The following is a 26,590-nucleotide window of genomic DNA, read 5'->3' on the forward strand; positions in this document are numbered from 1 at the left end:
GCCTATAAAGCCCACTTTTATGCAGTGTTTTTCAGATTTTGGAATCCTGAACACTGACCTTGGGTGAGGCCGGAGTAGGCAGCGTTGTGTACTGTTTAAAGCTTTGAATTTCAAACCCTGAGGTTGTGGGCTCCTGTCCTGCTGCTGATACTGTGTGACCCTAAGCAAGTCACTTCACTTGCCTGTGCTCCGATTGCAAAAAAAAAAAGAAATGGAGCCAGTTGTAAGTTGTCTTAGATAAAGGGGTCAGCCAAATATCAGAATTCACTTTATTGCGCAGGTACGTGGGAATTGAGTTTTGATGCAACATACAAGCACATCAGATTATAAAAGATAAATATAAAATGGCAAATATGATGGAGCATACAAGGGCAATACAAATAATAAAGAGATACAGTAGGAGGATTAAAAAGTCCAGGCAGTCTGGTGTACAGGTATACATAGATACTGAGAAGAAGCACAGACCAGATAGTCTGAAGAACTGCACTGTTCAGTTGACGTGTTGTTTTAGCTTTGTGGAGGATGGCCAGGGTTCATGCCCGGCCAGGACGTCCCTTCTACTTGTATTCCGGGGGAGCAGCCATGGACTCCTCAATACCTCCGCCGGGACGCTTGGTGGCAGCCTCCCTGGTTGATGATGCCTCAGTTTCCCATAGGGTTTCATGGGAGATGGAGTTCTTCCCAACCCTGTGGGGACCTGGGATGGCTGCCAGGTGGCGAGGCGGAGATAGTTAAACTCAGCTGGTCTAATCATGGGCCCCACATGGGAATGCAATTGGGAACAGGTGAGCAAGCACGAACAGCACTCCCGGGAGGGCCATAAAAGAGGCCAGCAACCACCACTCAGGGCCAGAATCTGGAGGAAGAGGACGAGGTGCCCGAGAGGAGTGGTGGTGCCAACGGAAGAATTGCTGTCTTTAGAAAGAGGTACTTTGGTGCTGTGTTATACCTGTGGGGTTCACGGGGAAGACGTGCCCCACAGGTGAAGAAAAAGATTTATTTGTGTTGTGTTAAATGCTTGTGGGACTGTGTTGGGCCTGTGGGACACGGGGAAGACGTGCCCCACGGCTGAAGAGAAAATAAAAATTTGTGTTCAATTTATACGTGCCTCAGTGTGAATCTGCTTATATAGCGCCTTATTCACAGCTTTCACTGCACAAAGACATTTGCCGGAGAGAAGCCTTTGGAATGGGTTTTCCCCTGGATTGATCGGATCAGCAATGATCTTTGTGGCCCACTTCCTTACCTTGGATTCTTATAAGTTTTGAATGTGAGGTAAGTTACACATTCTCTGATGGCATGCTGCAGATTGGCCTTAGCCTGAGTAGAGGCAGCACCAAACCAGACAGTTTGAGACGAGGTCAGAATGGTCTCGATGAAGGCTATGTAGAATTGGACCAATAATCATTGAATTTCCTTCTTCTTCTTTCGGCTGCTCCTGTTAGGGGTCGCCACAGCGGATCATCTTCTTCCATATCTTTCTGTCCTCTGGATCTTGCTCTGTTACACCCATCACCTGCATGTCCTCTCTCACCACATCCATACACCTTCTCTTAGGCCTTTCTCTTCTCCCCTTACCTGGCAGCTCTATCCTTAGCATCCTTCTCCCAATATACTTAGCATCTCTCCTCTGCACATTTCCAAACCAACGCAATCTCACCTCTCTGACTTTGTCTCTCAACCATCCCACCTGAGCTGACCCTCTAATGTCCTCATTTCTAATCCTGTTCATCCTCGTCACAACCAATGCAAATCTTAGCATCTTTAACTCGGCTACCTGCAGAGAATTTCCTTACTTGCCGCCAATATCCTTTGATGGGCTTTCTTAATAATACATGTGACTTTTTTTCCCACTTAAGGTTTTCTGACAACAATATATAAAACGTGAGAAGCCTGTAGCTCTTTGGCTCTGTTCCAAGTGATTTCTATTTTAAGATTACAGCTCTCACTCTGGTCCTGTGACGTCCCAGAACCTTAAAAATGGCCATCTTGCACTTTCTTGACCGGTAAGTGTAAATAATTTGTTTCTGATCATTTCAGGAATTTCCTTTGAAGTATTACGCTCTTTTAAATCATTATGTTGGTAATTTAACTCTACAGTGTGGGTCAAAATAAATGAGAGTTCTAGTAAACTGGACTGCCTGTCATCAGGTCCAGCCCGACTGTGTTAACTCTTTCAGGGCTGATTTCGCCTTTTTTCAAAATTCAGTGGTAGAGGACAGTAATCAGCTGTAAACTGCGATAAAACTCCGCCTTACATTTTAGTTCGACTGTCTTTGCTAGAAGGAAAATTACATAGCTTTGTTGATTCAACCTCGATTCCCTATGCATGCTAACGACCTCTAAAATGGCATCAACATCTGGCAGGAGACCAAAGTGAATGTGCAAAGCAAAATACTCCATGGACGTTTTACGTAATTTTGTAGAACAGGACTCTTACTTGTCAGACTCCCGAGTTTTTAATGCAAGTGATCTGGAGATAGATAGATAGATAGATAGATAGATAGATAGATAGACAGATAGATAGATACTTTATTAATCCGAGGGGGAAATTCACATACTCCAGCAGCATACTGATACAAAAAAAAACAAAATTAAATTAGAGAGTAATAAAAATGTAGGTAAAAACAAACAATAACTTTGAATAATGTTAATGTTTACCCCACCGGGTGGAATTGAAGAGTCGCATAGTTTGGGGGAGGAACGATCTCCTCGGTCTGTCAGTGGAGCAGGACGGTGACAGCAGTCTGTCGCTGAAGCTGCTCCTCTGTCTGGAGATGATACTGTTCAGTGGATGCAGTGGATTCTCCATAATTGACAGGAGCCTGCTGAGCGCCCGTCGCTCTGCCACAGATGTCAAACTGTCCAGCTCCATGCCAACAACAGAGCCTGCCTTCCTCACCAGTTTATCCGTGTGTTAGTCGTCCTTCTTCTTTATGCTGCCTCCCCAGCACACCACTGCGTAGAAGAGGGCATTCACCACAACCGTCTGATAGAACATCTGCAGCATCTTATTGCAGATGTTGAAGGACGCCAGTCTTCTAAGGAAGTATAGCCGGCTCTGTCCTCTCTTGCACAGAGAATCAGTATTGGCAGTCCAGTCCAATTTATCATCCAGCTGTCACTCCCAGGTATTTATAGGTCTATTCCCTCTGCACACAGTCACCTCTGATGATCACGGGGTCCATGAGGGGCCTGGTCCTCCTAAAATCCACCACCAGCTCCTTGGTTTTGCTGGTATTCAGGTGTAAGTGGTTTGAGTCGCACCATTTAACAAAGTCCTTGATGAGGTTCCTATACTCCTCCTCCTGCCCACTCCTGATCGGTGTCAAGCTGATCATGGTGCTCAACACTTTTGTGTAGATGATGCGCCTACAAAAGCATTCAACTGGGGGGACCACCACTTATGATGACACGAGGTACAAGCCACCACCACCGCCGCCCACCTGCTGTGTGAAGACAGCCAGGCAGCTGGCCCACCGTGCTTTCCTGCTGACCACCGTGGTGCAAAGTTCTGCACAGCCACTGCTGCCAGAGATACTGAACATGCAACAACAGGAGCCAAAGCACATAGCAACAGACATTTTATGTCGACTTACGTGTGAAACCATTGCTATGTGTGCTTTTCAGAAAACTGAGTTTTTTGGAAAAAATATTCAGCCCTCAAAGAGTTAAATAAGCCCCTTCTAATTATCTTTTTAATGCGGTTGATTAACCAGGGGGCCATTACTTTTTTTTAATGCCAGCTAATGAGTATCTGTGAATATACAAAGTGTCATGTGTTCCCTTTACCTAATGTTTAATTACAGTTGCATGTAAAAGTTTGGAAACCCATAGCCAAATTATATATTTTGTTGACATTTGAAGAAAAAAAATGCTAAGTACAACTTCAGCAGCAATTTAGAAATGTTAATATACAGTTAAGATTTACTTGATGTACTGAAAAAAGTAAGAGTATATGTGGTACAGGTATTTGCAAACGTTTGGGCACCATTTCAGTTGTAAAGTGTTGGGACTCATGAGGTTGATATTCTGGTCTGGTCAAGAATTGTCATTAGGAATAGTCAGCTGACTCTTCAAACATCTATGGGTTCTTCTAAGCATCTGACTGAGGAATTCAAAAATTCAACTAACTGGTGCCCACAAAGCAGGGTAAGGCTATAAAAAGAGAACAAAGTGCTTACAACTAGCAATTTTCACAGTCCAAAATGTCATTACGAAATGGCAGTTAAGGAAAACCATGGTGGTCAAGACAAGAACTGTAAGAAAAGTGACAAATAAAACAGTTTGAATACTGTGCAGGAAGGCAAAGCATGGCTTGCTGTATTTCCTCATGCGATATTGGATGGTCATTGTATACCCTTTCACATGACATTTGTGTCTGAGCTGTAACAGCAGCTGCCCATCCCTGACTCCAAACACCCCCCCACCCCCCCATTTCCACCACCCATGCCTGACCATCACTCCGAGGTATTTAAAGCAGGGGGCTGTGCCAGCCTCCTCTGCTCTGTGGTGTGCATAAAGCGTAAGCCTTAGCTGAAACGTCTCTTTTGGCAGATGTCCCTTGGATTTACTTCTTCTTGGAGTCAAACCAGCAGGCCCCTAATGAAGGTTGGAGGTTACTGACGAGCCATGACTGCGGTGTCTCAAAGTCTCCTTTGCAAGTGTCTGCCACTTTTTCTCTCATTATTAGGTAGGACTTTTAAACTTTAACATACGATTATCATTCTGTGATTATCTTTACCTTTTTAGCACCTTGCAAGGCTGGATTATGGCCTACTACATTTGTAATTTTTGCCCAGGTGTATCCTGTTAATTGTTTTTCTAGGAAAATTTGATTATTTGCCGAATAACAAATTATTGAGAAAATGAACTCTTTGGGGGGGTCTTTAGCCACCTAATTTGAGGTGGGGGGGGGGGGGGGCAAAAACCTGGAAAAGTTAATGACGTGAGTTGTAGTATCAGCCATTCACTTTCTGAGTCGGTTATCTCTGCCACCAAGTTTGGGGGAAGTTGAATCTAACCTAGCAGCATGGGTACAGGGCAGAAAGCAACCCTGAATGGGGGCACCAGCCCATCACAGGCTGTAATGTTAAGTATTTTTGTAGAAAAAAATAACTTAAGAAATGTAAGGAAAAAAAAATGTGTGTAGAGAAATGAACTTGTGAGTAGCTGAGTATCCTTCCTGCCGTGGTCCAGAAGCGTTACTCTGTTGTTAAAATAACGATGGCTGCTGAGTGACGGGTACAGATGTGAGCTTTGGCTTATAAATAATTCTGCTTGTGGCATGCAGCGAAACGGAAACAACACCGAGTAATTGGAACTGTCAAATGGAAAATCTGAAAGGCCTTGCAGCATGTTTGTCTGGTCAAAGACTTATAGTGAATCCGGAAAGTATTCACAGCGCATCACTTTTTCCACATTTTGTTATGTTACAGCCTTATTCCAAAATGGATTAAATTCATTTTTTTTCCTCAGAATTCTACACACAACACCCCATAATGACAACGTAAAAAAAGTTTACTTGAGGTTTTTGCAAATTTATTAAAAATAAAAAAACTGAGAAAGCACATGTACATAAGTATTCACAGCCTTTGCCGTGAAGCTCAAAATTGAGTTCAGGTGCATCCTGTTTCCCCTGATCATCCTAGAGATGTTTCTGCAGCTTAATTGGAGTCCACCTGTGGTACATTCAGTTGACTGGACATGATTTGGAAAGGCACACACCTGTCTTTATAAGGTCCCACAGTTGACAGTTCATGTCAGAGCACAAACCAAGCATGAAGTCAAAGGAATTGTCTGTAGACCTCCGAGACAGGATTGTCTCGAGGCACATATCTGGGGAAGGTTACAGAAAAATTTCTGCTGCTTTGAAGGTCCCAATGAGCACAGTGGCCTCCATCATCTGTAAGTGGAAGAAGTTCGAAACCACCAGGACACTTCCTAGAGCTGGCCGGCCATCTAAACTGAGCGATCGGGGGAGAAGGTCCTTAGTCAGGGAGGTGACCAAGAACCCGATGGTCACTCTGTCAGAGGTCCTCTGTGGAGAGAGGAGAACCTTCCAGAAGGACAACCATCTCTGCAGCAATCCACCAATCAGGCCTGTATGGTAGAGTGGCCAGATGGAAGTCACTCCTTAGTAAAAGGCACATGGCAGCCCACCTGGAGTTTGCCAAAAGGCACCTGAAGGACTCTCAGACCATGAGAAAGAAAATTCTCTGGTCTGATGAGACAAAGATTGAACTCTGGTGTGAATGCCAGGCGTCACGTTTGGAGGAAACCTGTCACCATCCCTACAGTGAAGCATGGTGGTGGCAGCATCATGCTGTGGGGATGTTTTTCAACGGCAGGGACTGGGAGACTAGTCAGGATAAAGGGAAAGATGACTGCAGAAATGTACAGAGACATCCTGAATGAAAACCTGCTCCAGAGCGCACTTGACCTCAGACTGGGGCGACGGTTCATCTTTCAGCAGGACAACAACCCTAAGCACACAGCCAAGATATCAAAGGAGTGGCTTCAGTTCAACTCTGTGAATGTCCTTGAGTGGCCCAGCCAGAGCCCAGACTTGAATCCGATTGAACATCTCTGGAGAGATCTTAAAATGGCTGTGCACCGACGCTTCCCATCCAACCTGATGGAGCTTGAGAGGTGCTTCAAAGAGGAATGGGTGAAACTGGCCAAGGATAGGTGTGACAAGCTTGTGGCATCATATTCAAAAAGACTTGAGGCTGGAATTGCTGCCAAAGGTGCATCGACAAAGTATTGAGCAAAGGCTGTGTATACTTATGTACATGTGATTTCTCAGTTTTTTAATTTTTAATAAATTTGCAAAAACCTCAAGTAAACTTTTTTCACGTTGTCATTATGGGGTGTTGTGTGCAGAATTCTGAGGATAAAAATGAATTTAATCCATTTTGGAATAAGGCTGTAATATAACAAGGTGGAAAAAGTGATGCGCTGTGAATACTTTCTGGATGCACTTTATGAATGTAAAAAGCCATCTGCCTTGGTCACCCGGGCCTTCAGTCCCCCTTCCTTCAAGGTCATCCAAGTTTTGAAACGAGACACCAACAGTCTGGTGCCCTCTGGAGCGGAAATAGTCGATGCCTATCATGTATGAAATATCTGAAATAGTCTGTCTGAGTGTCTACCAGCATTAAAGCAACAGCAATCGGTGACAGCAGAAAGGAGGTAAAATAACTCAAAACATGCAGCGCATTGGCCAAAAGTAACTCGTGGACAGAGATGTCACATTTCTCAAGTGGGTGAACCACAAACAAACACCACATGGCTTTCCGTGTGAAGAAAAAGAATGATGGTATTGAAAACATTCAGCAATTATGCTTAGCTGCTCTACTGTGACTCTGATACCCCTCGGGTATATCACTGACATGTTGACCCGTGTGCCATCTTCACAAATTAGAGCAAAACAAGTGGGACTTTATTGTATGTGGCCTCTTTCTAGTCAAAACATACCTTATGGCCAAACATGTGTCTACCCCCCTCCAAATGATTGAGCTTAGGTGTTAACAGGTGTGTAGGATTTAGACCTAGTTGGGCAGTCTCCATTGACAAACACTCACTAAATGTGGCACTGTCACAGGATGGCACATTTGCCATAAGTCAGTATGTGAAATTTCTGCTCTGCTAGTTCTGCAGTGGTCAACTGTAGGTGTGCTGTTATTGTGAATGAAGGTATCGAGGAACAACAGCAGCTCAGCCATGAAGTGGTAGTTCATGCAGAGCGGGGCTGCGGTGTGTTGACGCATGTCAAATGGTCTCTCCTCTGGGTCATCTCTTCACAACAAGACTTCCAACTACAAGAACTGAGCATTCATAAAGTGGGTTTCCATAGCTGAAGCCAACCAGGTCTTCTCATCCACCATCGGCATCTGATCTCACAAATGATCTTTTGGTTGAATGGGCACTCATTCCCACAGATGTTCTCCAAAGTCTTTTGGAAAGAAGGGTGAAGGCTGTTATAATTGCTACACAACTGGGGCAACTCCATATTAACTCTTTTCGGGTGGTTGTCGACTTTTGGGTTGAGGGGAGATGATGACTAAAGTTGACATCTGTGGGTAGAAGGTGATAATCAGTTGTAAATGTTGACAAAACTCACCATTACTTTATAGGTAGGCCGTCCTTGCTGGGAGGAACGTCGAATGCCTGCATGTGCGTGAGTAGCGTAAACAGTGCCTAGAATGGCATCAACATCTGGTGAGAGAGCAAAGCGAATGCGCAAAGCAAAACAACTCGTTGAATGATGTTTTACTTTTATTTTATTATTTTGAATTGGACTCTGACTTGTCAGACTCCAGTTTTGGTGTAGGTGATCCGGAGATTGAGATCTAAAATGAAAGTGAGGTACAGGTCCCCAGCTGATCTGCCGTCGCCACCCACATGCACCGGCTGACACTGAGATGGCTAACCTGCTGAAATAAGGCACTGCATACAGCAACAGATGTTTTACATTGATATATGTGAAAAACTATTGCTTTGTATGCTTTTCAGAAAATTGAGTTTTTTGGAAAAATATTCAGTACTGAAGCTGAGAGAGGACGTGCACTATCGTTATTTTTTTAAAATTGTTTCCTCGAGACTAATTTAATTGAGATAACAGCATAATTTTATCAAAATGTCAAGAAAACGAAAATTTGTTTTCTTGAGATAATGGAATAATTTTATTGCAATCTTGAGAAAACGAAACTTTATCTTTGCTTCTGGCATCAGGCTCGCTTAGATTGCGACACCTATACAGCTGAAGCCTTGCTAACCGTCTTCTTAAATGATGGACACTAATGTTATTATTTTCTAAACTAAGACATAAACATATTTCAGCTGAGTTAGCCCTTGATTGAACAAAAATGTGATACGCTGATCAATACAGTTCTGCTCTTCTGCCCATTCAAACAGGACGTGGCTTCAATAAGCGAAACATTAAACGTTAGATACAATTATTTCATAATTTCGAGAAAACAAGATCTTTTGTTTTATCGAGATCTCGATAAACTTATTCCATTATCTCGAGAAAACAAAGTTCGTTTTCTCAAGATCTTAATAAAATGAGTCTGTTATCTTGAGGAAACAATTAAAAAAAATAACAATATTGCACATCCTCTATCGGCTTCCATAGTTCAGCCCTGGGAGAAAAGGAAAAAAAAATCAGCCCTAAAAGAGTTAATAACCGCGTACAAGCTCGTGTGTGGTGGCCTGGTGTCCATAAACTTTTGGCTGTATAGTGTACAGTGTACATACAACAAATGTGTCTGTCCAGTATGTTTTTTTTTATTTTATTTTGACAGTTGGAGCATGGGTAACGTAAGGGACTCGTTCAGGGACATGTGTTGGGTTGGCGTGGTGGTAGGAACAAATCCAGCCAGCGCTTTAGAGCCCAGTGTTGCAGTCACACTGCCTGCAAGGAGCACTAGGAACGAGTCACCTTTTTATTATGAAGGTTTTCATTCCTGTGGTGCACCGTGAGATACATGTGTTATGACTTTATAAGTGGTCATTATTGACACAGATATTGAAGAGAATTTTATTGTAACAGGCCCAGTCTTAGGTATTATGGGGCCCTAGGCGAAAGGGTGGTCCGGAGCCCCCCTGGAAGCTCTGTGAAATGCGTGAAAATTAGACCAAGGAGTCGATCAGGGGCCCCCTGAACGCCGGGGCCCTAGGCGGTCGCCTACTTCGCCTATGCCTAAGGCCGGGCCTGATTGTAATGTCATGTAATTATTACTTTTCAGTTTTTTCACCCCTTAAAACATTTTTGGAAACCATTTTCTGTGAGGTTTGTTGGATATTATCAGTTAGGCTCTCTAGTTTAATGACAGGCCTGGTTTGTTTATTTTGTAATAAAGACGCTATATAGCACCTGACCTGGCACAGACTAACACAGAGGCACATACTTAAACAAAGCAGGTTTTTATTTTTCTTCAGCCGTGGGGCACGCCTTCCCCGTGTCCCACAGGCCCAACACAGTCCCAAAACACTCTAAAACTACCACAACACTCTTCTCTTCCTTTACCACCACTCCTCCTCAGGCTTAGTCCTCCTCCTCCTCCCGACTCTGGCTCTCTCGAGTGGTGGTGGCTGGCCTTTTTTATACCCCACCCGGAAGTATTCCAGGTGCTTGATCACCTGGGCCTAATTGCATTTCCGGGTGGGGTTGAGGAATTGATCAGCCGGGCTGCAAAGTCCATGCAGCTCCCCCTGGCGGCCATCCAAGACCCCAACCAGGCTGTGGAGGACTCAATGTCCCATGGAGCCATGCGCCAAGTTGGGGAATCATCGTCCGCCAGGGAGGCTGCCACCAAGCGTCCCGGGGGAGGTATTGAGCTGCCCACGGTGGCTCCCCCGGAACAGATGTGGCAGGGGCATCCCTGCCGGGCATGGGACCTGGCTGTCCTTTACAATTTATTTATCCCAAGAGGGAAGTTTAGCTTTTTAACAGAAACTCAGGAATTATTATAAACAACTCTAATTTACACAAGAATTACAAAAAAGGAAAAGTACCTTTAGGTAAAGGTAAGAGAGTCCTCACAATGAAGCCTTATAAAGGTGTGTGACTGTAAAGATGATGAAGCCCCAGTCATGTCTCTTTACTCACCTCTGCTGAATAACTGATTGTGTAAAAGTCCTCCGAGCTAGTGTCTCAAATAGAGCGGTGCTTCCCAAACTTGTTCCTGCAGGTTTTTGATCCAACCAACTTCCGTTTTTCATTGGACTCTTACCCTAATTAAGTGAGTCGTTATTTCCCAGTTTCTGTGTTTTGGAATCAATGTAGAAATTACAAACTAAGCTTGGTAGATTTTTTATTAAAATGTAATAAGCATTTACGTATATGGGGAATATGTAGGTTTATTTTTTTAACTCGTTAACAGTACTTAGGAGAGATGGCAATGGAGTTTTTAACCAGATTGTTTAATGAAATCTTGGAAAGTAAGAGGATGCCTGAGGAGTGGAGAAATGTACTGGTGCTGATATTTAAGAATAAGGGAGATGTGCAGGACTGCAGTAACCACAGGGGGATAAAATTAGAACATTAGAACACTCTAGATGAGAACAGGCCATTCAGCCCAACAAAGCTCGCCAGTACTATCCACTTGTTTCTTCCAAGAAAACATCAAATCCAGTTTTGAAAGACCCTAACGTCTTACTTGATGAGCAACAGCATGAAGTTATGGGAAAGAGTAGTGGAAGCTAGGTGAAGAAGTGAGGTGATGAATAGTGAGAAGCAGTATGTTTTCATGTCAAGAAAGAGCACCACAGATTGCTCTGAGGATGTTGATGGAGCAGTTTAGAGAAGGCCAGAAGGAGTTGCATTGCGTCTTTGTGGACCTGGAGAAAGCAAATGACAGGGTGCCTCGAAAGGAGCTGTGGTATTGTATGAGGAAGTCAGGAGTTGTACAGGATATGTACGAGGGAAGTGTGACCATGGTGAGGTCTGTGGTAGGAGTAGGGGTGGGTGGTATGACCAAAATTCTATATCACGGTATTTTCTATATCCCGGTTTCACGATATTCGACTGTATTTTTTTCCCCATGCATGAGTGGATGTTAACCACATTTTCCACTGCAATTACTGGCTAAGAATAACCTATTCCACTGTCAAGAGTATTGTACATTGTACAAAAAAAAAAAATTTTAATGTGCACACAATTATTAATACAGTTTAGCATTGCCCCATAAAGTGATAGTTTTCAAGGGGGTGGCACTAATGGAGAAGGTATCACATTGCATGACAGATGCAGTCAAAATATAGCAACCTTTTTATTGAACAAATTTTGCAAAAACAAACTATAATTTTGACAACATATTTTCAACCATACAAAGAGGCATTTAGACTTAGTAAAATATCCAGAAGTGCTTGTCAAAAATTGTATTGCACCGAATATGTCTTAGAAAAGGAATAAATAGTGAATATTTTTTGTAAACCAACTACACTTTCTGTTAATGTTAACAATCTCTGTCCACTGACACGTTAAAGTTACTTTTTAAACAACTTTATCATCATTAAACTGCATAATATTTAAACTAATAAATAATAACAATAAAATAAATAATAGTATTATTACTGATAGTTGCACTATTACTTCAAGACTTCAAGCCCAGGTGCATTACACAGTATTCACCAAATTAAAATAAAATAAAACAAGTGCAACTTGGTGACGACATCTTTACCAACTGAACCATCATTTAGGCAAACTGCATTAATATGGACCTTGCTTCAAGCTAAGCTATACTGGGAAGAAAAAAACAAACTATATGTCGAGAACAAAGTCAACATTTCCACTTTATTCTCGCCGTTTATGTTGAGATTCAAGTCAACATTTCCACTTTATTCTCGCCGTTTATGTTGAGATTAAAGTCGACATTTCCACTTTATTCTCATAGTTTACTTCATAATTAAAGTAGAATGTCGTAAACTAAACTTCTTCCTAAAATTAATGTTTAATCAATTACTTAATTTACCCCGTCATAAATTAATGCAGCACATTAAATGCTTTGTGTTACGTTCCCCGACCCAGTGGTTAATCACTACACTTCTTAAACTGACTTCCTCCGCACTAAGAGGAGACAGTGATCACCATACAGAATCCATTCACTTCATGATATTCCTGCTTTCTGAAAATTTAGAATGCTAAGATAAATACTTGATATCATTTTCATGATGAAATGCATTAATGCAGGTATTACACATGCACGGTAGTGAGGCGGTAGTGCTGCTCCCTTGCAGTAAGGGGTCCCCAGGTGTATGTTCAGTGTAGAGAACTTTATGGCAGGTGTGACGAGGCTCCAAAAAACTGGATGTATGAATAGCTATCGCACAGGTTTAACTTAAATATTGTGTAAATGTTGGGTTTGTGATCTGCTGGTTGGAGACACGAACACAGAATTCAATGTATGTTCTTCTGAGTGGGCTATCTTTATTGCATGCATGCTGTCTCTATCTGACGTACCAAAACCCCAGTTCCTATCCTTCCTTTTTCTTTCACCACATAACCAATCACCACACGATAAACGTCTTTGTGAAATTAAAACTAGATATAAACTTAGCCCACGGAGTGTTCAGAACTTTCAAAATATCTTCGTTATACATGTTTAATTATGCCATCCATTCAGAGTTGCGCCCATCTCTGAACGAGTCGCCAGCACATCGCAGGATGAATACAAGCAAAACATACACTAGCAGGGTCAATATAGCACAACAAAACCCCACATCCTACATGACTTTGAAAGGAAACTGAAGCACGCCGAGTAAACCCACCAGAAAAACATGCAAATGCAAGACAGGCACGCCGCCATGCCCCCATATGATTAATGCATGCTTTAATGCATTTCACCATGAAAATTATATTAAGTATTTATCATAGAATTCTAAATGTTCAGAGAGCAGGAAGATCATGAAGTGAATGTATTCTGTGTGGTGATCGCTGCCGGTGCTTCCTCTTAGTGCAAGAAGAAGTCAGTTTAAGAATCACTTAACACAAAGCATTTAATGTGCTATATAACTTATGACGGGGTTTGAGAAAATCTAGTAAATTAAATATTCATTTTACGATGAAGTTTAGTTTACGATGTTCTACTTTAATGACCATGTCGACTTTATTCTCGTCATAAGCGTCAAGATTAAAGTGGAAATGTCGTCACACTATTACACAGTACCCAGGTACATTACACTGTATTGAAAACAAATAAAACAAGTACAACTTGGCTTGCAGTATTATCCAGTAGTATAGAAACAGTATTTACACATCTGACCTTTTAAAACTAAAGCATCTCCAGGCGACAGACGTGACTCCTTTTTTTCAGCTCTCTGCCCATTTTCACCGCGCGGCATACCTATGCTACCGCCCACTATTTGGTGGTGTAGCAGTGAAAAAGAGCCCTAGTGCAACAAATCTGTCTTTAGCGGTGTAGCAGTGAAAAAGGTCCCCACTTGAACAGTTTCCCGCTGCGCCACGTTCCGAACGTCGTTTAGGCAATTTAAACCGGTGTTGCGGTATAAGAAAAATCCATATCATAAAAAAAATAAAAAACGGTTTTCGGTATGAACCGGTATACCGTCCAGCACTAGGTAGGAGTGACGGAGGTGGTATTACATCAGGGATTGGCTCTGAGCCCTTTCTTATTTGCAGTGGTGATGGACAGGTTGACAGATGAGATTAGACAGGAGTCCCCGTGGACTATGATGTTTGCTGATGACATTGTGATCTGTAGCAACAGTAGGGAGCAGGTTGAGGAGACCCTGGAGAGGTGGAGATCTGCTCTAGAGAGGAGAGGAATGAAGGTTAGTAGGAACAAGACAGAATACATGTGTGTAAATGAGAGGGAGGTCAGTGGAATGGTGAGGATGCAGGGAGTAGAGTTGGCGAAGGTGGATGAGTTTAAATACTTGAGATCAACAGTACAGAGTAATGGGGATTGTGGAAGAGAAGTGAAGAAGAGAGTGCAGACAGGGTGGAATGGGTGGAGAGGAGTGTCAGGAGTGATTGGTAACAGACGGGTATCAGCAAGAGTGAAAGGGAAGGTCTACAGGACGGTAGTGAGACCAGCTGTGTTATATGGGCTGGAGACGGTGGCACTGACCAGAAAGCAGGAGACAGAGCTGGAGGTGGCAGAGTTAAAGAGGCTAAGAAATTAGAGGACATTAGAGGATTAGAAATGAGGACATTAGATGGTCAGCTCAAGTTGGACGGTTGGGAGACAAAGCCAGAGAGGCGAGATTGCGTTGGTTTGGACATGTGCAAAGGAGAGATGCTGAGTATATTGAGAGAAGGATGTTAAAGATAGAGCTGCCAGACAAGAGGAGAAGAGGAAGACCTAAGAGAAGGTTTATGGATGTGGTGAGAGAGGACATGCATGTAATGGGTGTAACAGATCAAGATGACAAGGACAGGAAGAGATGTAAGTAGTTGATCTGCTGTGGCAACCCCTAATGGGAGCAGCCGAAAGAAGAAGGATTACTTTCATGATGAAATGTGTTAAAGCATGTATGTTACATTTGACACATAAATCATTAACTTAATATAAATAATTAATAATGTTAATAATTACCCATGTGGGGGCAGCACGGTAGCAGAGCGGAAGCACTACTGCCTTGCAGGATGGAGTCACGTCCCTGGTGTTCCCTGCCCGGAGTTTGCATGTTTTCCTGGTGGATTTCCACAGTGTGGTCTGTCAATGAGGTGTTTGCAGATTTTACATATACTTGTTTGGCTGATGACTTTAACATTTGAGATTAATTTCTTTTGTTTTATCAGTTGGCACACAGACAGGTGACGTGACTTGCTCCCGGTGACACAGTGTCAGTATTAAACCCATAATCCAAAGCCTTCACCACTTACACCACACCCATTCCTTCATGGGTGTTGTGCTGTAAGATGTGTAGGTGGGCGAACTAGAAGTGTGTGAGTGTTATTGTCAGTCAGTAAATTGTCCCAAGGTCCACTCGTGCTTAAGCACCCAAATCTGCCAGCATTCAGTAACAGGGAAGGTTGTCCAAAGTTAAAAGGATTATATCCTGTGCGTTCAAAATATTTACCAGGGAGATTTAACTCAACTTGATTAAAAATGCTTTCTATTAAATCAAGATTATGGATGCAGATATCGAGAGGCACTTTCTGACTGAATAAGCTGAACTGCCATTTTCGATCAAATTACTTTAAACATAGTGACCTGGGATGGTGTATGTACTGACAAATGTAAAAATGGCTTTCACAGTGATGTGGTGGTGCCATGGTTAGCTCTAGAGGCCTGCGTGGGGGGTTTGCATTTTTAGCCTGTGCCTGTGGGTGGTCTTTCTCCAGGCACTGACTCAGCTGTGGAATGGCCAATAGGGGGAGGCAGCTTGATGGCCGAGGTCTCCAAGACTCCGAACAAATCCAAATCTTACTTTGTGATATCATCTACTGTTGAATTCCGCTCTGTACTTATCATATTTCTATTGTCTTGAGAATTACTTGTGTTCTGTTCTGTGTATTGTATTGTAAACTGCTCATAAAAATTAAAGGCACACTTTGAAAACACATCAGATCTCAATGGGGAAAAAAATTCCTGCTGGCTATCTCTACTGGTATGGACTGGTATGGTAATGTGTTAGGAACGAAAGAATATCGTTTGATGAAATTGAAAATAACCTACAAAGAGCTGAATTCAAAGACACAATGAAAATCAAAAGGAAAAAATGATGCAGCAAGTGAGTCCATTTTGCTGAAATTTAATTGCAGCAACTCCAAATTGTACTCAGTAGTTTGTATGGCCCCCACGTGCTTATATGCATGACTGACAACAATGAGATGACGGATGGTGTCCTGGAGGATCTCTTCCCAGATCTGGACCAGGGCATCACTGAACTCCTGGACAGTCTGAGGTGTCTGATGGACCGAAACATGATGTCCCACCCAGAGGTGTTCTATTGAATTGAAGTCAAGCGAGTGAGCGTGGGGGGCCGGCCAGTGGTATCAATTACTTCATCCTCCAGGAACTGCCTGCACACTCTCTCCACATGAGACCGGGCATTGTCATACACCAGGAGGAACCCAGGAGCCACTGCACCAGTGTAGGGTCTGACAAAGGGTCCAAGGATTTCATCCCGATACCTAATGGTAATCAAGGTGCCGTTGTCTAATCTTTAGAGAAATGTGCGTCCCTCCATGGATATGCCTCCCCAGACCATCACTACCCACCACCAAAGTGGTCATGCTGAATGATATTAAAGTCAGCATAATGTTCTCTATGGCCTCTCAAGACCCTTTCCCGTCTGTCACATGTGTTTAGGGTAAACCTGCTCTCATCTATGAGAAGCACAGGGCTCCAGTGGTGGACCTGCCAATTCTGGTATTCTAGAACAATTGCCAATCGAGCTCCACCATGCCAGGTGGGCAGTTAGCACAGGGCCCACTAGAGGATGTCGGGCCCTCAGGCCACCCTCATGAAGTCCGTTTCTGATTTTACTGTGTAATTTCTGAAATTTTATAATGTCGATTGTATAAGTCAAATGTGGAAAACTCACGTTATTGGTCCAAGAGATTATGATATGCTAATGCCCACCTGAGAGAGTAACCATGGAGCACACGGCCTTTTGTTTTCGATGTATTTTGCCTACGTCACCACATGGTAATTCCTGAACTTTTCTGAAGCAACGTTTGCACTGATTTGTGTTTTTTGTATTTCACACCCTCATATACCTTTATCGTATCTCATTATGGGGTTACTACAGACAGACTCAGGCAACGATGAGAAAACAGCACAAGAAAAGGATGCTTTACAAGAGTTCTGAAATAGTGGAGTAAAGTAAAACTGTCTAGGATGATTTAAAAAAGAAAGCCTTAAAGTTCAAACAAATGCAAAAAAAAAGGGACAGATTTGGACAATTAAAGCACCAGGGGCCTCATGTATAAACGGTGCGTATGCACAGAAATGCTGCATACGAACGTTTCCACGCTCAAATCGCGATGTATAAAATCGAAACTTGGCGTAAAGTCACGCACATTTTCACGGTACCTCAAAACTTGGCGTACGCAATTTCTCCGTTCGGTTTTGCAGACTGGCGGCACCCAGTGTCAAAGCAGTGCTACTGTTCCTGTGTGGTCACCCTTTCTTTCTTAGCTCCACAATCCTGACATGGCTTTATAAACACACTGAAACTAACTGCATATTGTTTATTAATGTAATGCATCTGCTTGTAATTAACCTGCAGCAATATAATGGTCCAGGGAATAGCCATAGTATTCCAAATACCATAACTGCTTTAGCGTTGTAACTCTCACTGCATCTTCTTCTTCTTTCAGCTGCTCCCGTTAAGGGTTGCCACAGCAGATCATCTTTTTCCATATTACTCTCACAGCGGAGTATTTATATCACTGTATCTGAGTGGGGAATCACAACAGCAGCTGATCGGAAAGAGAATTATTGGTATACAGCATGAAGCAGACGCTGACTCAGCCACGGCAAAACACTTTAGAGACTTCCCAGTACGGGCTTCGCGGTTTAGAAAAAGTTTCATCCCAAGAACACTAAACGCACTCGAATCAGTCCATCAAGTGCTCCTTGTAGAACTGTTTACTTATGAGTACAATTACCTCACTGTAAACTTGCACTACAGTTATAATATTGCACAACCTGCACCACTTTATAAAGCGCATATTTACATATGATGACGGTATTCATTTTTAAGATGAAATGCAGCAAAATATGTTGATTATATTTTATAGATAAAAGTTTAACTTCATTTAAATAATCTGTATTGTTAATAATTAAACATGTGAGGACACGGTGCCGCAGCGCTAGCTAGTTCATGGATTGTTCCTGCATTGCGTTGTATTCTTGCGCTGACGTGACACTGGAAAGATAGACGGATAGAATAATTTAACATGTACTACGAAGATATTTCAATGTTCCTTAAAAGTTTTGAAGAATCGGCGTTCTAAGCTTACAAATGGCTTCACGTCTATTACATAGCTGATTGTGTGGCGATTGAGTATTTGGAGAAAGAAAAGTAAGGACAGGAACTGGAGGTTAGTACGTTTGAAAGAGACAGTACTGCTGTGATAAATTATGTCATTGAAGGTCGCGCATGGCGCAGCAAGCCTCTTGCGTGAGATATGAACAAGCACTGTGCCACCGTGTTCCCATGTTTAATAACATGCTTTCATTCCTATCATCATGAAAAAGATATCACGTATACATCTCAGTATTTTAATTATTCAGAGAGCTGTAATATCATGAATGTAATGGATTATGTGTCCTGTTGGAGAAAGAGAAAGCCCGTTTAAGAAGCAGGTAGTGATTCACACACAGAGCACAAAGAAGATCAAATACAGAACAAAGCATTTAATGTCCTACTTTAGTTACAATGGGATTTGAGAAACTAGTAAATTAAACAATTTTAAAATGAATTTTATGATGTTCTACTTTAATGGCAAAATAAACTACGTGATTAAAGTGGAAATTACGAGATTAAAGTTGACATTTCGTGCTTTTTTCCCACTCTGTGCCTATTTTTTTGTCTGTACCCTAATAAGCTTTCATATGACACTCAGACGGTGGGCTACGACTTGCCTTTTCACGGCGACTTTGATATGTGATTTCTTTTTTATTTCGGGCACTGTGCGACTTTGTGAACTTGACCTTTCGAGTTTCTCCTACACTCTGTCATTCGATCAACTTTCTTTTGTTGATTATACCACTGTTTAAACCAACAAATAGTATGTTTTTCCTTTGCCTCCACTTGGTATTCGCTGAAATTCTTATATTTTCCCCCGTGTTTTTCCCATTGTCTTTTCTCAGAAGGCTATTTATATCGATTTGCATATTCAAAGAGGTGTAATTCTGGGAGGAGTTGGGGCGGGACAGAAGGCGCGTGCACGTGCGTTACTTTTCACGCTGATCGGGATTTATGTAGTGGAAGAACGTGAAAGTTTGCGTATGTACAGATTCCTGCATCTGGATTTTTCTGTGCGTACGCACATTCCCGCTTTTGTGCTTACGCCATGTTATAGTGTGAGTTCTACACACTGCGTTATATATGAGGCCCCAGGAGTTTATAACATTTGAAGTTTGAATCAATTTTTCTCGTCTGTTACATGTTACTCTTCAGTATGTTTTTTTTACTCAGCTAATGATGCAAATATAAATCTTATAACAGATGTTACTGAGTGGTTCACCAACAAACCAGGTTTTAAATTCATGTTAGATAAAGAGCTTTAAAGAGTTTGCTTAAATATCCTGAATTACCTTGGCATTCACCAGTTTAACATTACTGATGTAATAATTTTTATTTTTATTTTTAGTACTGACTTTAAGCAGTATTTTTCAGTTACTGGAGAGAAAATATCAGAATAATTTGCTATGTGTACATGGTAAGATAAATGAGGTAGTTGATTATGATATCATCATTTATAAACCCTACTGTATACTGGAATCCCCACAAGATTATAACACCAAGTTGTTGTTACACTGGCAGAATGCTCAAGTCTGTCAAACGTTAAAATGCTTATATATATATATATATATATATATATATATATATATACACTGTATATACTTGCGTATAAGTTCACCCACAGATAAGTCAGGACTTGATTTTACCCTATAATTTCTGGTATTTTATAATGTTGGTCGTATAAGTCACATGTGGAAAACTTACACCCACCTGAGAGAGTAACCACAGAGCACACTGCCTTTTTTTTCCTATGTATTGTGCCTACGTGACCACACGGCAATATGTGAATTATTCCGAAGAAATGTTTGCAATTATTTGTGTTTTTTTGTATCTCACACCCTCATACACCTTTATCGTAATAGGATCCCATATCTGCAATGGAGCGTTCGATCAGAAGAAAATACGAAGCTGGTTTTAAATTAAAAGTCATTGAAGTGGCGAAAGAAATTGGTAACTGCGCTGCTGCAACAAAATTCAATGTGTCTGAGACACTGATGCGAGATTGGAGGAGGCAAGAAGATGTAAAAAAAAATAAATACATTAAGTGTCGTATTTTTGAACGGGCGTATAAGTCGGATTCTGATTTTATGATCGATTTTTCAGGTTTCAAGACCCGACTTATATGCAAGTATATATGGTAATTATAACGCTCACTGTTTGTAATGACGGCTCCCAAAGTATCAAGCTGTAGGCAGAAATTCAGCAGTGAATGGAGAACAGAACAAGAGTATGTGTAGTGTGGTTATTAGTTAAATGGGGGCCCCCAACCTGGGGAGATGGCATTTCAGGGGGTGTGACAAAGAGGAAGGCTGCATCACGATTGGCTGAAATTGAGTGAAATTCGTTGTTCAACTTTATTGCGGTGCAATCAGTGTCTTACAGTGTGCCTTCATTTGCAGGTCACTTATTAGTCAGTGCTCCTGTTCTGTGGTATGAAAACAATCGGGTGTTGTGCTTGTAATTGTCACTTGTGAGTGAGCTGCTGAAATGAATGTTCTTGGGTTGGAGCGTTCGTAAAGGTGAGTAAGTCAGTGGAATTTGGACCTTGCAATGATCCGTAGAGAAGGCAGAGGTTTAGTTTTGATTTGTGCGCAAGCCCTCATTGTGAAACGTCATTGAATTTGAGGTTTGATTGACACTTTTGTCAGAAGGGGATAAGGGGGGGGGGGGGCTAAACTGGAAGCAACACCTGCGGCTTACGCTGCTTTTAACCGTGTGGCACATTTGTTTTTGAACTGCAGCGCAGTTGTTATTGGGGGACAACTGTCTCATGAATTAGTGCGCACCCACACCTGTTGCTTCACTTGGGGGTCTCCAAACCCTTCAATCGGTGATCATGTGTCATTTCCCTTCAGTATGCTTGATGTTTCCCCAAATCCTCAGATCATTAGTCAAATGTCTAAGCTTTACGAGAGACACGTTTACAGGATTACTGAGATTTAAGAAGGCTCATTTCAGTTTATAAAAAAGTGAAAACCATACATTTTTATGTCCGGTTTGTTCACCTGCAGTACTGTATGTGGCTCAAAAGTGAGAAATTGGACTTCTTCATCTTCAGTTGTGATTATTACTTTTTTATGGGGTGTGAACAGAAACATTTTCTAGTGGTGCGAGGCATAGGTTGCGATCCTCTGATTTTAAATGATTTGCTTGTTTGCTTTTCTATATTTTTTTGGTGATGGCACAGTCCTTAAGGATGACACTGCAGTGGTGACCCGCAGGGCTGGCTATGTTGAGCAGCTGTTTAAAGCTGACCCTCCAGTCAGGATGTTGGACATCTCTGGGTTGACGGTTATTGAGGATGATCCTCCAATTAACTGTTAACCCCCAGTCTCACTGAGATGGCACAGGTGGTGAAGCAGCTGAGGTTAGGGAAGGCTGCAGGGATCTGTGGTATCCGGGGTGAACTTCTCAGGCTGGTGGTAAGGATGTCCTCCTGGCATTGCAAGCAATCTTTGCTTCCATCTGGGTGACTGGCACCATCCCAACTGACTAGAAAATGGAACTTGTTATCCCTATCTGGAAAGGGAAGGCTGATCAACTGGATTGCAGTAACTACAGGGGGCATGACACTGCTCTTGGTGAAGGGTAAGGTCATTGTTCGGGTCGTCCTCAATAGGATCCATGATCACTTGCTCACGTATCAGCGACCGGAACAGTCTTGTTTTACGCCTAAAGGGGCGTTTGCCCTGTGATCTGTGTGTGGATCCCAATGCCCCAGTGCAGTGATGGTGCCATCCTGTGGATGAGATGTTAAAATGAGCTCCTGACTCTGTCAGGTCATTGAAGATTCCTGGACATCCTTCATAAAGAGTAGGGTGTATCCTAATGTCCAGGCTGAATTGCCCACCATGGCCTAGTCATTCTGGCCCCCTAATCATCCTGTCTCTAATTGGTTCTCTGTCACCCCTTCACCACCTAACAGCTCATGTGTGGTGGGTGTACTGGTGCAAAAATGGCTGCCATTGCATCATCCAGGTGGATGCTGCACATTAGTAGTAGTTAAAGTGGCTCATCACGCACTGAAGCACTTTGAGTGGTGGGAAAAGAGGTATATAAATGGAATGGCTTGTTGTCATTATTACACAAACTTTGGTTCATGCTTTCATTTTGTCTTATATTCTTTTGTCTCTCTTCATTCGCCATCCTGCAATGTCTTTCCAAAAGCTGCAGCACAGTATATTCAGAGCTCTGCAGCTGGAGTTCTGACTTATATGAAGTGTTGTGCTCTCATCACCTCCTTTCTCTTTCAGCCTCATTTGTTACCAGTTAAGTCCTGTATCAAGCACAAGACACTTTCAAAGTCCTGCTCCTCTTTACCTTTGGAACTCTTGATCTCTTAACTCCCCTTCTCCTTCTCTCAGGTCTTCTAGTCGTAATCTACTTGCTGTCCCACACACCAGACTTTCAGTGCCATGACCCCCAAACTCTAGAATTCTCTTACCTGAATTCATTGAGGCTGATCTTCCCTGTCTACTTCCAAATCTGATTTAAAGACTTTTCTCATCAATGAACTTTTCTCATTTTCCTCCACTGCTTTTTTTTTTTTGTAAAGAGACCTTGGGATTGTTAAAGGCGCTACATAAACATTATACTTCTGTGGGTGGTGTACAGGAATGGACATTGAAGGTTGGAAAGGATTTTTCATCAGAATAATTTAAAATGATCCACCTTAATAAAAAGACAGGTGTCTGTGTGTCCATATGGTTGCTATGTCTGTCATTCCAGCTGATGGCGCATCACAAACATTTGTAGGAATAAAATGCATTGCATTTGTCATTCAGATGAATGGTGCCTCACAATCATTAACACTGCTCTAAGAAATCTCATGCCAAATGACATATAACAAAGAAATGTGCATTTCCTTTGTAATACTAAGAGATGGTTCATCACACGCATTTGTAGTATTGCAGTTTATTAACTACAAATGTTTGCATTTGTCATTCCAACAGATGGTGCACTACAAATATTTGTAGTAATGCAGTTTATAATTGCAGATGTTTGCATTTGTCATTCCAACAGATGGTGCGCCACAAACATTTGTAGCAGTGCAGTTTATAACTGCAAATACTTGACTTTTTCATTCCAACAGATGGTGCACCACAAACATTTGTAGTAGTGCAGTTTATTAACTGCAGATTTATGCATTAGTCTTTCCAACATATGGTGCACCACAAACATTTACAGTAGTGCAGTTTATAACTGCAAATGTTTGCATTTGTCATTCCAACAGATGGTGCACCACAAACCTTTGTAGTACAGTAATCCCTCGCTATATTGCGCTTCGCCTTTCGCGGCTTCACTCCATCGCGGATTTTATATGTAAGCATATTTAAATATATATCGCGGATTTTTCGCTGCTTCGCGGGTTTCTGCGGACAATGGGACTTTTCATTTCTGGTACATGCTTCCTCAGTTGGTTTGCCCAGTTGATTTCATACAAGGGACGCTATTGGCAGATGGCTGAGAAGCTACCCAGCTTACTTTTCTCTTTCTCTTGCGCTGACTTTCTCTGATCCTGACGTAGGGGGATTGAGCAGGGGGGCTGTTCACACACCTAGACGATACGGACGCTCGTCTAAAAATGCTGACGAGCGAGAAGTAACCCTGAAGAGAGCAACTGAGCAGCAGGCAAACATGCTGGCTGGATGGCATACAAGAAAAAGTCTGGGATATGGAGAGAAAGAGACAGAAATGGGTGGCGACAGTCGAAGATCATCAGATCTACCCCCTTGTGTGGTAGCTCTTTATAAAAACATAAGAAGTATCAACAGCTCCTTATCTTTAACTTGTGTAGTGGGATGAGACATCAGGCAGTGTGAGTACCAAAATAGTTGGGGTACCAACCAGGCAAAAACGTTTAATCAGAGATAAAAATGAAAAATAAACTTAACACGTACGCGAAGGTGCTACAGTGAACATTCATCTAAGAGCCTCTTAATCGCCCTCTAGTGGCGTTCCTAGGATTGGCTGGAGTTGTGTCTGACAATCAGCCTCTCAGGTCCAAATGAGAGATCACCTTCTGGGAACATCTCCCTTTTATATCAGCTAGGCGGGAAGGGGCGGGGCTTGTCTGGCTCTGTTGCCTTCAGTGGGCGGTTTCTTGGTGCTGTAAGGGGAAAAAGAATACCAGACTGTTAGCAACAGCGCCCCCTCTCATCCTGGTAGCACATACCTTGGGTGAGTAGGAAGGGAGACCCTGTGGTGTGCATGCATGACAGCTGGTTTTTAATGGCCTTTTATTGTAGAGGTGTGGGTCCTTGTGTTTCACTAGTATTTTAGTGGAGTTGTGGCCTCCACTAGTTTGCTAATTAAGTTGGTCATCTCGGTTTACTTGTACAAGTGGCAGGGTCTTTCTGTAAAATAGAACAGTGCTTATTTTAAACTGTGTAAATTAGTAATCAACACTTTAGAGATTTTGTTTCTCAGAATGGGGGAAATTTTTCAAAATCTAGGCAGATTGACTTGCTGAAGGGAGATTGTGACTGCAGTACCTTGCTGCCCTGAGCTAAATAGATGGACGGACGGATGGATGGGGTAAAAGCTGTTGACATGAGCCTAATTTGGCACACTGCTGCATAGCTGGCTCTTTGAAGGTCCACGGATTGCGTTCAGACGTATGCTGCAGCTGTTTGGACAGTTGGCACCTCCTGTCAGAATATAGGAGGACTTGTGTGTGAAGTGCGCTTCTTAAAATAAAACTGCCTTCAATTGTTACGGGAAAGACAACTGTAGCAAGTGGAGTGTCCGCTTGATAGCTTCCCGAAAGTCAGTGGCTGCACTGCACTGAAGAATATTCTAGAGTTGAGTGGAACAAAGGGACTGACTAATTCAAGGTCATCTTTTTGAAGTGAACTAAAGACCATCACGGGGTACTTCATCATCTGCCACATTAACAAAAAAGGGAAATTTAACAACAACAACACTTTCTTGTAGAGCTCAAAATTACATCTGGAATGTGTCTCAGTGGGCTTTACCAGGCCCCCTGTTTTTTGACAGCCCCCCCAGCCTGGAATGTCTAAGAAGTAGATAAAAAATCTTGTAGGGGAAAAAAATGTAAGAAATCGTGGTGAAGAGCAATTCAGAGAAAGACCCCCTTTCAGGTAGATTGAACATGCAGTGGGTGTCAAAGAATGGAGTAAATACAACACACAAATCAGAACAGAAGTAACCCTCTTCACAGAGATAGACGGCTGATCATCTGTCACAGCCACCTCAGGAATACAATACAAAAGAGTGACACGACAACTCTCATGGCAAAATGTAAGAATAGCTTATACCACTCATTAAATTCAGAACCGTCATACTGTATAAGAGGATACAGATTTGTGTTTCTGGAGTTAGTGGAAGCACAATCTGCCACACTTTTCACCACACACACACATAAGCCTGTCCAAAGCCGAGATCCAACCCAAGGTTTGGCAGTGGCCACTCACCCAGGTCGATGGGCTTCAGAAGTAGAGAGGCGGCCTTCTGTGAGGGTCTCCCTTAAGTCTTCTGTCACAGTCTCAGTTAGCTGTTTCTGGGGCCAGCTTCTTCAGTTAGCACCACAGCCACCTGAGAAACGTGTCTGGAGCAAAGACATTACAATGTGATGCAACTCTGCCCATTACCACGTCTGCTTAATGCAGTTCAGCGTTGTACGGATTGGGACCTATTGGGTATAAAACAAGAACCCATCCCTTTAGGGCTGTTTCCAGTTCATCATAATTTGATACAGAAATACGTTGTCATCTTTTTACTGCAGGCTACCCTAGCAGGATTAAAATGTCCCATCTTTTTTCAACTATAGATATTTGCGGAATAAAGATAAAAGAGACACATCTTGGAAATCATTCAGTATAATAAAATTCAACTGTCTCCTGTATATTTCTGCAATATATGTAATGTTAAATGTTTTCAAAAGAATAATTAATCTCTTTACAGTGGATTCAGAAAGTATTGGGATACCTTTGCTTTCTGTGCACTGTGTCCTGTTGTAGATTTAATCTTAATTGGGTAAATTTGCCAATTTTTACCAATCAATTTCACTCAATCCCCCAAAACTTTTTTCATAAAGGTTTGCAAATTTAGTAAAAATCAAAACTGAAATCTCTCTTTTATGTAAGCATTCAGACCTTTCATGCAGTACTTCATA

The 26,590-nt window shown here is 42.2% G+C and overlaps 1 protein-coding gene across 2 annotated transcripts in view; it reads left to right on the top strand.

Annotated features, from left to right (window-relative positions):
• Window positions 1-26,590, top strand: part of LOC114655349 (cholinergic receptor, nicotinic, alpha 1 (muscle)) — a 156,799-nt gene that overhangs the window by 87,947 nt on the left and 42,262 nt on the right. The window contains exon 2 of one of the 2 annotated variants that reach the window (XM_028806259.2): window positions 4,612-4,693. In XM_028806259.2, the coding sequence (XP_028662092.1) occupies window positions 4,633-4,693 (61 nt within the window). In that variant the 5' untranslated portion in view covers window positions 4,612-4,632. The remainder of the gene's footprint in view (window positions 1-4,611; window positions 4,694-26,590) is intronic. The other variant, XM_051930668.1, reaches the window with a different exon arrangement.

The sequence above is a fragment of the Erpetoichthys calabaricus genome, chromosome 8 (assembly GCF_900747795.2).
Source record: "Erpetoichthys calabaricus chromosome 8, fErpCal1.3, whole genome shotgun sequence".
Taxonomy (NCBI): Eukaryota; Metazoa; Chordata; class Cladistia; order Polypteriformes; family Polypteridae; genus Erpetoichthys; species Erpetoichthys calabaricus.